Raw genomic sequence first — 11,612 nt, 5'->3', positions numbered from 1 at the left:
ACTCTTTCCTCTTAAACTAACCTCAATTTAATGCGTAATATCCAAACAAACTGAACCAAATCCATAAATGTGGTCCATTTCGTTTTCCTCTCTAACCTCTCTTTTTGGATTCAAATAGAATGATTTTTTTTTTCTCATTTTATTTCATCCATTGTTTGAATCAAAGCTGCATCCTTTGAACTGAGGTAAAATGGGTAAGTGAAAGTTTTGTTTTTTATTAATTTTTTCTTCATTGGGTAGCTAGATTTAGTTTCATATTATATATATTTTCGTTACTTTTATGATTATGTTTATTGGTTATATATTTTTGTTTACTCCATTGTGATGTAAAGTTCAAATACAAAAGGAAGAACCCTAGATTCGCATTCTTGGGTTTAGATATCTTGATTCCGGGGTTCTCATTTTTTTCTCTATTTTGACCAAATTTGTTACTTTAAGATGTTTTTATATTATTTCAAAAAAAAAGATTTTTTATATTTGATAATTTTTTTTGTCCAATGGTGTTTCATGTTTAAGCTTGGTAATGGTCTTTTGCTTAACTTCTATTTGTAACTTTGTTTGTAATTTCCTGATTTACCTCTGAATGGATTCAGCTTGTTAAGTTTGATTTTAAGATAATGGAAAGTTAGAATAGTTTGTGGAATTCAATAGTTGGAAACATCTTAGATTAATTGTTCGAAGAGTTTACAAATTTCCAAAATTGTAGTGGCAAGAGTAGATGTGTAATTTATTTGGAAACTTACCGAGACATTCACATTCGAGCTTGCATGATCTCAAATAAATATAGTCATCCAAGTCCTGTCATGGAGAAAAATAGTGTGCAGACACGAACACTGGACACGACCATGACGCTGAGACGTAGACACTAACAGTTATTTAATAAAGTGAAAGTGGTTGAATGTAACCACGTGTGTCAGTGTCAGACACCGAACACGTCTTCAATCTGAATTGCCGATGGTGAAATATAACACTCCACTTCCCCAATCCATCATTCAATTTAAAAAAATTTATTGCCTTAAATTTGTTGATGTTAATTTAGCAAAAGGTGCTGTCATTGTGTAGGCTTCCATATTTGATCTTCATGTGGCTAACATTTATTGTTTTTTGCAGTTATAAATATCGTGTATATTGGTTTCCATTTATATGATATCTTATTGCATGTTAATTTGTTGCTAATGGTTGTCTTGATTCCATTCTGTTTACAGGGAAGTTTCTTTACACTTGAAATAGCATTTTTGGAGAAAAAGGTACAACAAAACAGTTCTTGAGAGTTTTCAAGATTTGGCAATGCTGCTTCAAATTTGTATATAGTGACTTTACCAGTCAGTTACTAAAAGTTTAGAACATCTTTTTGGTTCAAACTTATAATGTATTTTTCTTTTATAAAGACAAAAAAAGATGGTGTGATGCAATGATCGAGACTCTAGAAGAAGTTTCTAAACAAAAGCATGGATCCTAGAAATGAATACCAGTCTGGATCACAGTCGGTAATGCATGATCATATGGATGACATTTATAATAGTAGAAGACCACCTGACCTCAATACATCGGAAGTTAAACCTGTACATCATTACTCAATTCAGACGGGTGAGGAATTCTCTCTTGAGTTTATGAGAGATCGGGTGAATCTCGTGAAGCCTGTGTTTTCAAATGTCGGCGATCGCAATTATGCAACAGGTTATATGGAACTCAAAGGCATTTTAGGCATCAGTCATGGAGGATCTGAAAGTGGATCAGACATTTCCATGCTATCAATGGTGGAGAAATATCCTAAGGAGTTTGATAGAATGAATGTATCAATGCTTGGAGACAGAAGCAACTATGGATCAATTCGATCGATACCAAGAACTTCAATGAATCAGGACAACAGACAGTTTGTGCATGGATATGGATATGGCTCTTCTGAAAGTTACGACAACTCATCGATGATGATGAAGTTTCTTTGCAGCTTTGGCGGTAGAATATTGCCGCGACCAAGTGATGGAAAACTAAGGTATGTTGGAGGCCAAACGCATATTCTCCGTATAAGAACGGACTTATCTTGGTACGAGCTTATGCAGAAAGCATTGGTAATCTATAACCAGGTTCATACAATTAAGTATCAGCTTCCCGGTGAAGATCTTGATGCTTTGGTATCTGTGTCATCTGATGAGGATTTACAGAACATGATGGAAGAATGTAATCATCTAGAAGATAGAGAAGGATCACAAAAGCTTAGGATGTTTTTGTTCTCAATCAGTGATTTGGAGGATACTCAGTTTGGTCTCGGCTGCACGAGTGATGATTCTGAAATCCAGTATGTTATTGCTGTTAATGGCATGGACTTGGAACCAAGAAAAAACTCCATGGTTGGTTTCAGCTTTTCTGCAAACGATATAAATGAATTAGACAGGCAAAATATTGGTGGGGAGGCTAATGGAGTCGCGGTTGAATCTACATTTTTCAGAAATGCTCCACTGACGAACAATTTTGACTCGTCATTGCCTACTCATTTTTCACAACCAGTGCTACCAACTCCATCGAATTCATACGAAATGTATCCACAGTTTTATGGCAATCAGATGATGCGCCACGGTGAGCCTAATGGTCATGGTCAATATCTTATGAATCATGGTGTTAATCCTTCTTATAAACCTTTTATTGAAGAAATGCCTATTAATATGCTTCCTCATGTGCCGAGTATTCAACAAGGGGTTTTCAATGAAGGTCATCCACCTAGTGGATTTCAAGTACAAAATTCAGAAATACCAGGAACTTTCATTAGAAAGATGAGTGACAGTTCAATTCAACACGGAGGTGATCTTGGGAAAGTTGTACCCTCGGAAACGCTATCGCCGTCTCCTTCGCATCTGTTTGACGGTTTCTTAAAAAATGATTTTCCTGAAGCAGGTGTTGTAGTTAATGCCCCTGAGGGACATTCTTTGCCTCCAACAAGAACAAACCAGCTCGAAGATTATGACGAGGCTTCTTCTACTTCTAGCAGTGCATACGGTACTCCTTATGTTGATTCGCGCTCCAATGCAGTTGATTTGAGTTGTCTTCATCCTCCTCCACTTCCTAAAAGAGTTTATTATTCGGAAAGGATTCCTAGGGAGCCAGTAGAGTTGCTGAATCGGTCTTCGAAATCGGATGATGCGCACAATTCTCAGTTTCACGTTTCGGATTTACTTTCTGGTGTCAACTCGCAGGATTCAGCTAAAGACTCTGGTAACAACTTGCATGAAGATGGTTATGCTGTTGATAATGCGGCTGCAAATCATCAAATATACAAACAGATGCCTGATGCTAGCAGTCCGATGATTATGTCAAAGCTAACCGAGAATGTGAATCCTGAGTTGAAGCAGGTATTACCAGATAACGAAGGAACCAATGATATGTTAAATAAGGACAATACTGTTTCGTTGGAAACGGAAATATATCCGCTTGAAGGTAAATCAAACATCCCTACTTTTCACCAAGCTTCATCTGTTAAGCACCACGATGATCCGGCATCTAATCTTCCAGATGTTGATTGGGGTGACACCTCTGTGAAAGAATCAAACGATGATTTTAACATTCATGCACTACCCGTCCCTTTGAATGCAAACGCAACTACAAAAGTTGATTCTCAAGCACAAGGTGACATTCTTATCGATATTAATGATCGGTTCCCCCGTGAATTGCTTAATGATATGTTCTCCAAAGCAATACTAGAAGAAGAAGATTCCTCTAGTCAACATCCATTAGCTTCAGATGGAATGAGCCTAAGTATAAACATGGAAAATCCTGACCCTAAACGATGGTCGTATTTTCAAAAATTGGCACAAGAAGGGGTCGACAATGCGTCTCTTATTGACCAGGATCATCTTGTTTTTTCACCTGCTATTGGAAAAGTTGTTGGAGATAATAGAGCTCAACATATTACACCTTTAACTACCGATGAAGTTCCTCTAAACCATGCAGAATTCCATCTCAATTTTGGGGAAGAAATTCAGAAAGACTTGCATGGAAAAAATGGAACAGAAACTACTATTCTGAAATCTGATTATGACCAGTCCCAAATTAATGAAACTGAAAGTATGCAATTTGATGCTATGTTGGAAAACGTAAGAGCACAAGAGTCAGAGTATGAGGTACCATTTTAGTTTTTTGTGTGTGTTGAGAATCTTCCGACCGAATATGCTTATGTACTGACACATGTTCTTATCGCTTTAACTTAGGTTGGGAAATTTGAAAAGAAAAATAGCAGTCTACCTCCTCTTGATCCTTCTTTAGGAGATTTTGATATGAGTACCTTGCAGGTAAGATGTTCATTTTTGAATGTGCAAAATTTCTTCTGTGCTGTGAATTTTAAATGAATTGATATCTTATGTGTAAATAATTGCTATTTAATGCCATGTTTTGTTGTCTGATTCTTTATTTTTAATTTATAATGGAGGTTTTGTTAATCCGATTTCAGAAGCTTAAAATGGAAGTAAATTTGGATGTTTGCAATTTAGTGATGAACATGACATTGTCGCGTCAATATATTCCCATCCACTTATTATGATATAAAGCATATAAATGTTGCGTTTGTTGCTGCAACAGGAAATAGAATCACTGAATGCTCATTGTTCTAATTCTACCTGTTAAGAGTATATATAAAATATCTCTGAATATCTTTGATACTATGTTTGAATATCTTATTCTATTTCCCAAGATCAACTTCTCTAATCTTAGAGTATCTTATCTCCTAGGATTAGTTTCCATATTACTTGCTATTATCGTTATTTGTTTCTTGATTTCTCTATTTATTTAAGATTAGGAGTCTTGTATCTCTATATATAGGGGTTAGTGTTTAGTTTTTTATATCAAGTCATTCTCAATAATATTCGAAGATGCAATACTTTTTCTCCTCTGTTTATCTAAAACTCATAACCAATGTACTGTCGGTCTCCTATATTTTGAAAATGCCACCAAGAAAATTCCTTACAAACTTGCCGCTTCCTAAACCATGACCTCACATTCTCTTAGTGGATCAGTAGTTGCTGGTTTTTTCTTATTTTGAAATTTCCTTCCCACAACAAGATGTAAATGCATACAACTTTACTTTTAATTTAACAATTTTAGCACTTTTGTGATCATTTAGCTGTTTTTCTCTTTTGACGTTGTGACACATTTTTGTGATCATCTAGCTGTCTGTATATATCTTCAAAAACATTCACATGCTTTAGATTTCAATGTCTTGGTTAAACACTGTCATGAAAATTTAGTTCATTTGTTTCAGTGTTCTGATGCAAATTGTAGGTCATAATGAATGAAGATCTTGAAGAGCTGAAGGAACTAGGTTCTGGTACCTTTGGAACCGTATATCATGGAAAATGGCGAGGAACAGATGTTGCCATTAAGAGAATAAAGAAAACCTGCTTCACTGGTCGATCATCTGAGCAAGAGAGACTGGTAACGATAATCTTATTTGCATTTTCTTGAAAGGTCTTCGATGATAATGATAATCTTTGAGAGATGTGAAACTATATCTGCTTTTTTTCAGACTGTTGAGTTCTGGCGGGAAGCTGACATTCTTTCCAAGCTTCATCATCCAAATGTGGTGGCATTTTACGGTGTGGTGCAGGATGGACCAGGAGGAACAATGGCAACTGTTACGGAGTATATGGTTGATGGTTCTCTTCGGCATGTATTACTTCGCAAGGATAGGTAATGCATACCTAGATAGAGCTTTTAATTTCTTGTGCTTAGTTTATTATTCAACCAATGTGCACAAAAATTCATTTTGTTTAATTCAGATAATTGTTTTTTTATGGGCAAATGTTAGTAGTTAGTATATACTATATATGCTAGGAGGTGGAGCTAATGTTAGTAGCAGAGATTGAACCATGCATTTATGTGTTTATTTAAATCGTTTTTAGTTTTTATAATTTTGTAGCTCCTTAAATAAGAGCAGCTACTAGTATATTTTATCAAATCATAAAGAGTGTGTGGCGATGAATCTCTCATGTTTTACAAATGGATTTAATTTAACTTTAAGAATCTTTGCATGATTTTTCATTGCAGGTATCTTGATCGTCGCAAGAGATTGATAATTGCAATGGATGCAGCGTTTGGAATGGAATATTTGCACTCCAAAAACATTGTGCATTTCGACTTAAAATGTGACAATTTACTTGTAAACTTAAAAGATCCATTACGGCCAATATGCAAGGTATTGATGCTAAAAATTTTTTCCCTATTTTCCTTGAACTTAAAATGCTTTACATTTAACATAAAGAAGACTGAGAAAATTAATTTTCCAGGTCGGTGATTTTGGTTTGTCGAAAATTAAACGAAATACCTTGGTTTCTGGTGGAGTGCGGGGCACTCTACCTTGGATGGCACCAGAGCTGCTGAATGGTAGCAGCAACAAGGTCTCAGAAAAGGTAGAATTTTGAATTGTCTAAATTAATTGCTTTTGAGCGTTTTAAAACATACATATTTTCCTATTTATTTATTTTCTATTTTAGTAATCTTCTATTCATAAGGAATGCTTGGATCGTTCACCTCAGTAATGTTTGAACAGGAATATCTGGAAATTGAAGTATTTCAATTGTAATCTATATTTATCTTCTTCGGGTATGTTTGGCAAAGGCCGAACTGATAGTTAATAGTGGATAGCTTATACATATAAGCTCATATGACAAAAGTAGCGTTCTTTGGTAATGGTACTTCTCTCACAAGTTTGTAGCATTTTTTCTGTAGTTCATCATAGCATTTTTTTAGATCCTAAGTTAAATAGTGTTTGAGCTTATAGTGTATAATTTTTTCCTCTCGTTTTTATCCTTCGTATTTTAATTGAAGAAATTGAAATATTAAATAAAAATATTCTTTTATGTCATTGTAAATTTATCGGTTAGTTTAGTTAAACTGACAATTTTATCAAATACTTCAAATTCAATATGTTAACTTATCTGCCCTCCTCTATAAACTCATTTGCTATCAATTATCTTATCTGCTAGCCACAATTTTTTGAGAAAGAGTTACGAGAGCCAGTATCTCCTTTCATTCACCTTGTTGCTTGAAGATTTTGGTTTTTGATATTGAATTTGATTTGTAGGTTGATGTGTTCTCCTTTGGTATAGTACTATGGGAGATTCTTACCGGTGAGGAGCCCTATGCCAATATGCACTATGGTGCAATCATAGGTACCGTCTTTTTCTTATGCTCTTGTTTGATTCTGTTGTCTTTGCAAGAGTCTGAACTAAATTCTTGTTGCATTTTTTTTTGAAAAAAGGTTTATATTTTTCATTGAAATAGGAATAATATAATAGAATGCTTCTTCTGTTGTCTTTTTCAACAGTGACAACACCATACCCTTTTTGAAGCCTTAGCCATTGGTTTAGAATGAAATGTTATTCATTATTAATCCACTTAAGGTTGTTTAGTTTGACTTATATAGCTTTATCTACTTACATAAGCACTTGTGAGAGTGTTTCAAAGAGATTATAAAAATAACTTATGACTGTTTCAAAGAGATTATAAAAATAACTTATGTCATGTTCAGAAAGCAGTTTTTAACTTATTTCCATAAGTTCTATATAATAGCTTATAAAACAACTTAGAGCTTATATGAAAACTGTTTGACTTTATTTTATCTTTTGTTATAGAAATGACTTACACATAAACATTTATATGATAAACATTATGCTATAAGCGCTTAATAAAGCTGTTTATCGAGACATGGCCCGTCTGTATCATGATTAAAGGGTATTCTGAATTTCTATACACCCATGCAGGTGGGATTGTTAACAACACACTAAGACCAACAATCCCAAATTATTGTGATATTGAATGGAGAACACTGATGGAACAATGTTGGGCTCCAAATCCTGCAGCTAGGCCATCCTTCACCGAAATAGCGAGTCGATTGCGCATAATGTCCACGACAGCTATCCAAACCAAAACAACAGGCCACAAGGCATCCAAATGATTGAAAACAAATACTCATGTTTGCTACTTTTTACTATCTTATATACCAATATTATTGCCATGGAATGGATGCTCTCTTTTTTAATATAGCATTCATTGACTGCATCCATTGAAGTATTTGATGTCTCAACAATTTTGTATGCCCCTTATATTTTGTTGTACTATTTCCTTTATGTTTAAATACAGGCCTTATTGAAATTCCAATATTGTTATACACTAATCTGCATTCATAATAATTTTTTCTGTTTAATTAGCAATTTTTTAGTTTTTCGTTTTCTCTTGAAATCAAATCACTTGATTATTTATTTATTTTCTCGTCCCTCTAATTAAAAAATGACACTTATATGGAAAAAATAACACTTTTTGTTGCAACATGCAAATTGTCTTCTGAGAAACTTGCACTTACAATGAAATAAAAAAACACATCTGCATTAACTATTAATTCAAAATCAAGTAGCACCATTTAATTAAGAATGCATTGAAAGTGCAAGCAAGTTGTAATAATAAATATTAAGGAGACATGTGAAAGGCTAGAGAAAATACAACATTAACGATGAAAGAGGCTAGAAGATGTAATAGCAATAGAAAGTGATAGAGACAAAAAGACATTTTTATTACAGAGCATCAAAATGAGATGAATATTTTATGCAATAGAGACAGAAAGTTGGTAGAGGTAACTATACTCTCACTACTTGGCGCTTTTTTAGTAAATGATTAATGAGTTCAAAAATAGTTTAATGACCACACTAATTTACACTGACGGCATTCTTATATCGTTTATTGATTAATTTTTCTATTATTGTCAATATAAAATTAATTATATTAACAATGCACAACCCTTTTTCTCTTAAAATATACTTAGTTGTTATACTCATTATTGCAACATGTGATTAAACCCATATTGTAATATATATATATATATATATATATATATATATATATCCATTTTTGTCTTTCACATATGTAAGCTCACATCTATATTTTATGTTCAATCTTTTTCCAACCGATTATGAATACAGTAAAAAGAAAATGTATAATTTGATCTTAACGAGTATTACTTCCAAAAAGATTTTATGAAATTTCATTATAACATAATTTATATATATACTTCGTTTGATTGTTCATTGAAACAAAAATAAAGTTGACAAATTTTGATGGTTTACAATTTACCATCATAAATATTATATTTCTATAAATGATAAATCATAAATTTTTTGACTCAGTAATTATAAAGTAAATACATAAATAATAATATATAAATTTTAAATAATAAATAACACAAAAATTTCTTAAGCTAGTCCAAACAATGCATAAGTTCTATACTAGTTGTATATGATATTAGTAAGAAAAATCATTTTATATGATAAAAAACATCTTTACATTACACACTCCCCGAATCCCAATACTCATCACTTTCTCTCAAAGTCCGGCTGAAGCAGTACCTCAAATTCCTCCCGCACTTAAACACCCATATGCAAAATCAAATCCATATCATTCTTTAAATCATAATCCATTTTCCTGGTTCATATTCAATGTACTGATTCAAATAAATAGAGATGATTTTGGCAAGTGCTCTGTAACACTTTTTATTAAAAATCATGAATCAAAGAGAGGAAGATTTATCTTATATCAAAAGTATTAAAGTTTGATAGATAATTTTTTTATTAAAATTTGTATTGCCAAAAGATGATCAATTATACTATGAGAAACTTATTTGAAGCCCTTATTCTATAACTAACTTAACTTTCTAATTGACTTACTCTAACTAACTACACTTGTATTTTGTGACACCCCTAAAGCTGGTATTGAAGCCAATCACAACCAACCTGAAATACATGAATTACAAAAGTACTGCAACATGCACACAAAATAAATAAATAAAATTATGGCCGCAACACATACTTTCTAACACACTCTATTTGATTCATTAAGATTCACATTGGTTCCACCAAATTCATATGAGACTTATATGATTTAGAATTGAGAACCCCAAAAGCACAAATGACAAGGCCCAAAACATGCACCTTAAAAAGATTTAGTAGATAAAAAGATGATGGGCTAAACTAAAACATATCGTAGTCCAACAAAGGGAGAAGATGGAAACCCTAATATCTCTTGATGTTGCATCTATTAGAATCAAGTTGGTTTGAAAACAATGACCCTTAATTGTTTTGATGACAATAGAAATTATTTTATGGGAGCAATTTATTGTGCAAATAATTTATTTAAATATGCAGACTCTTGTCACGAGATTTAATGTCTTTACGCTTCATCCTCTGATGAATAGACAATACTCTAATATATTTGTTGATATATAACTGATTTTGAAAAGCTCGCTCTTTACACATCTCTACTAAATTTTCTGATACAAGTTCACTTTAGTGATTTTGCGTATGATAATCTTGGCATCCAATTTGACCATTTGATAAAGTCAACGCTATGCTAAGAAGTCTACGCTCCAACATCATCTGCTCATCATAGTAGACTTATCATCTGATTGAAGAAGCGGGAAACATCATCTGGCCATTCTGCCATTTCTATCAAGATACGTTGAATCAATTATGAAGACGAATCTGGACAAGCTTTTAACGTTGATTCAAAATCTCTAAAGATTTGATACATGTTATTAATTCACATGTTGATTTCATACAATCACAACAATGGTAAGAAATCCTAATGGACAAAATGGCTCTCTATAAAAGGATTTATGATCATCACAAAGATGAAGAAAACCACAACGGAAAATAAGGGAAGAATTCATGTCATTACAAATTACAAACACTTGAAAATCTCCTGTATTAGCTCTAAGTGCTAGGAAATCAAAAAAACTCATGAGAGAAAATTGTGTAAACACTCTACTGTAAGAATTCATTCAAAACCCAATCTTAAACTTTGTAACTTGGCCAAGTAGTAGTTGTCATCCTCAATAGCTTGACCGTGCAAAGATAGAAGGTTGAGAAAAATTGAACACAGTTAGTTTGACTAGAAGGCGTTTAGTGAACTTGTGATTCCATTAATGAACAGTGGATTAAATCCTTTAATGTGAAAGGATAGGACGTAGCTACCATGTTGGTGGTGAATTATGATTAATTTGCTTGCGCTCCTTTCATTTAGGAAGAGAAAACAAGATTGATCCAAAAATATACACTATTTCAGACCTTCAAATATCTCATAAAAAAAGATATAGTAGTAAAAATACAAAAGACGATAAGAGAAAGAGACCCAAAGAAATAGACCAACAACACGTGCAAGCCATTTGTAGTGAAGCTCAACTACCCTTAGGTATTTTACTCTTGGATCTTATAAATCTCATATTGAAAATAAACTTAAATTTAATACAAAAGAAGTGTTTTTTAAAATACATCATATTAATGATTAAAAAATATTAATATAATAATTTTATTTAGGTTTAAATATATCTCTAGTCCTTGTAATTATATTATTTTTTATTTTAATTATTGTAATTTTTTTATTTTAATTATTGTAATTTTTTTATTTGATTTACATTCTTGTAAATATAGAGTCATTTTAAAATAATTTTTCAGAACTAAATTTTGTTAAAAAATTTTAAAACTGTAATTTTTTTTAATAAAAAACAAAATAAATTAGAAATTATAAATCTGATTATTTTTTAAAAGAGTGACTAAAATCAAATTTTTAATTTTTTATTTATT

The 11,612-nt window shown here is 32.4% G+C and overlaps 1 protein-coding gene across 3 annotated transcripts; it reads left to right on the top strand.

Annotated features, from left to right (window-relative positions):
* The first annotated feature begins 6 nt into the window (after positions 1–6).
* On the top strand, positions 7–8,158 carry LOC101511072 (uncharacterized). Of its 3 annotated transcripts, XM_027335115.1 has the most exons (10): positions 7–194; positions 1,206–1,247; positions 1,389–4,112; positions 4,200–4,280; positions 5,266–5,418; positions 5,510–5,673; positions 6,031–6,178; positions 6,270–6,392; positions 7,067–7,154; positions 7,746–8,158. In XM_027335115.1, exons 3-10 carry the CDS (start codon positions 1,449–1,451, stop codon positions 7,937–7,939), a joined length of 3,615 nt encoding a protein of 1,204 aa, XP_027190916.1. In that variant the 5' UTR covers positions 7–194; positions 1,206–1,247; positions 1,389–1,448; the 3' UTR covers positions 7,940–8,158. The 3 variants fall into 3 exon arrangements, with proteins under 3 accessions (XP_027190916.1, XP_027190914.1, XP_004488776.1); XM_027335113.1 differs by having other exon boundaries at positions 7–185; positions 1,206–4,112; XM_004488719.3 differs by having other exon boundaries at positions 1,206–4,112.
* The last annotated feature ends 3,454 nt before the right edge of the window (positions 8,159–11,612 follow it).

This window comes from Cicer arietinum, chromosome 1, assembly GCF_000331145.2.
Source record: "Cicer arietinum cultivar CDC Frontier isolate Library 1 chromosome 1, Cicar.CDCFrontier_v2.0, whole genome shotgun sequence".
NCBI lineage: Eukaryota > Viridiplantae > Streptophyta > Magnoliopsida > Fabales > Fabaceae > Cicer > Cicer arietinum.
Note: the sequence above shows the minus strand (reverse complement) of the source record. Positions and strands in the feature narration are given on the sequence as shown.

Coding starts and splice junctions, on each gene's coding strand:
- LOC101511072 (XM_027335113.1), top strand. CDS start 1,449: ATGGATCCTAGAAATGAATACCAGTCTGGATCACAGTCGGTAATGCAT. Junction 5,674..6,030: donor GTATTACTTCGCAAGGATAG/GTAATGCATACC, acceptor TTTTCATTGCAG/GTATCTTGATCGTCGCAAGA. Junction 6,179..6,269: donor CATTACGGCCAATATGCAAG/GTATTGATGCTA, acceptor TTAATTTTCCAG/GTCGGTGATTTTGGTTTGTC.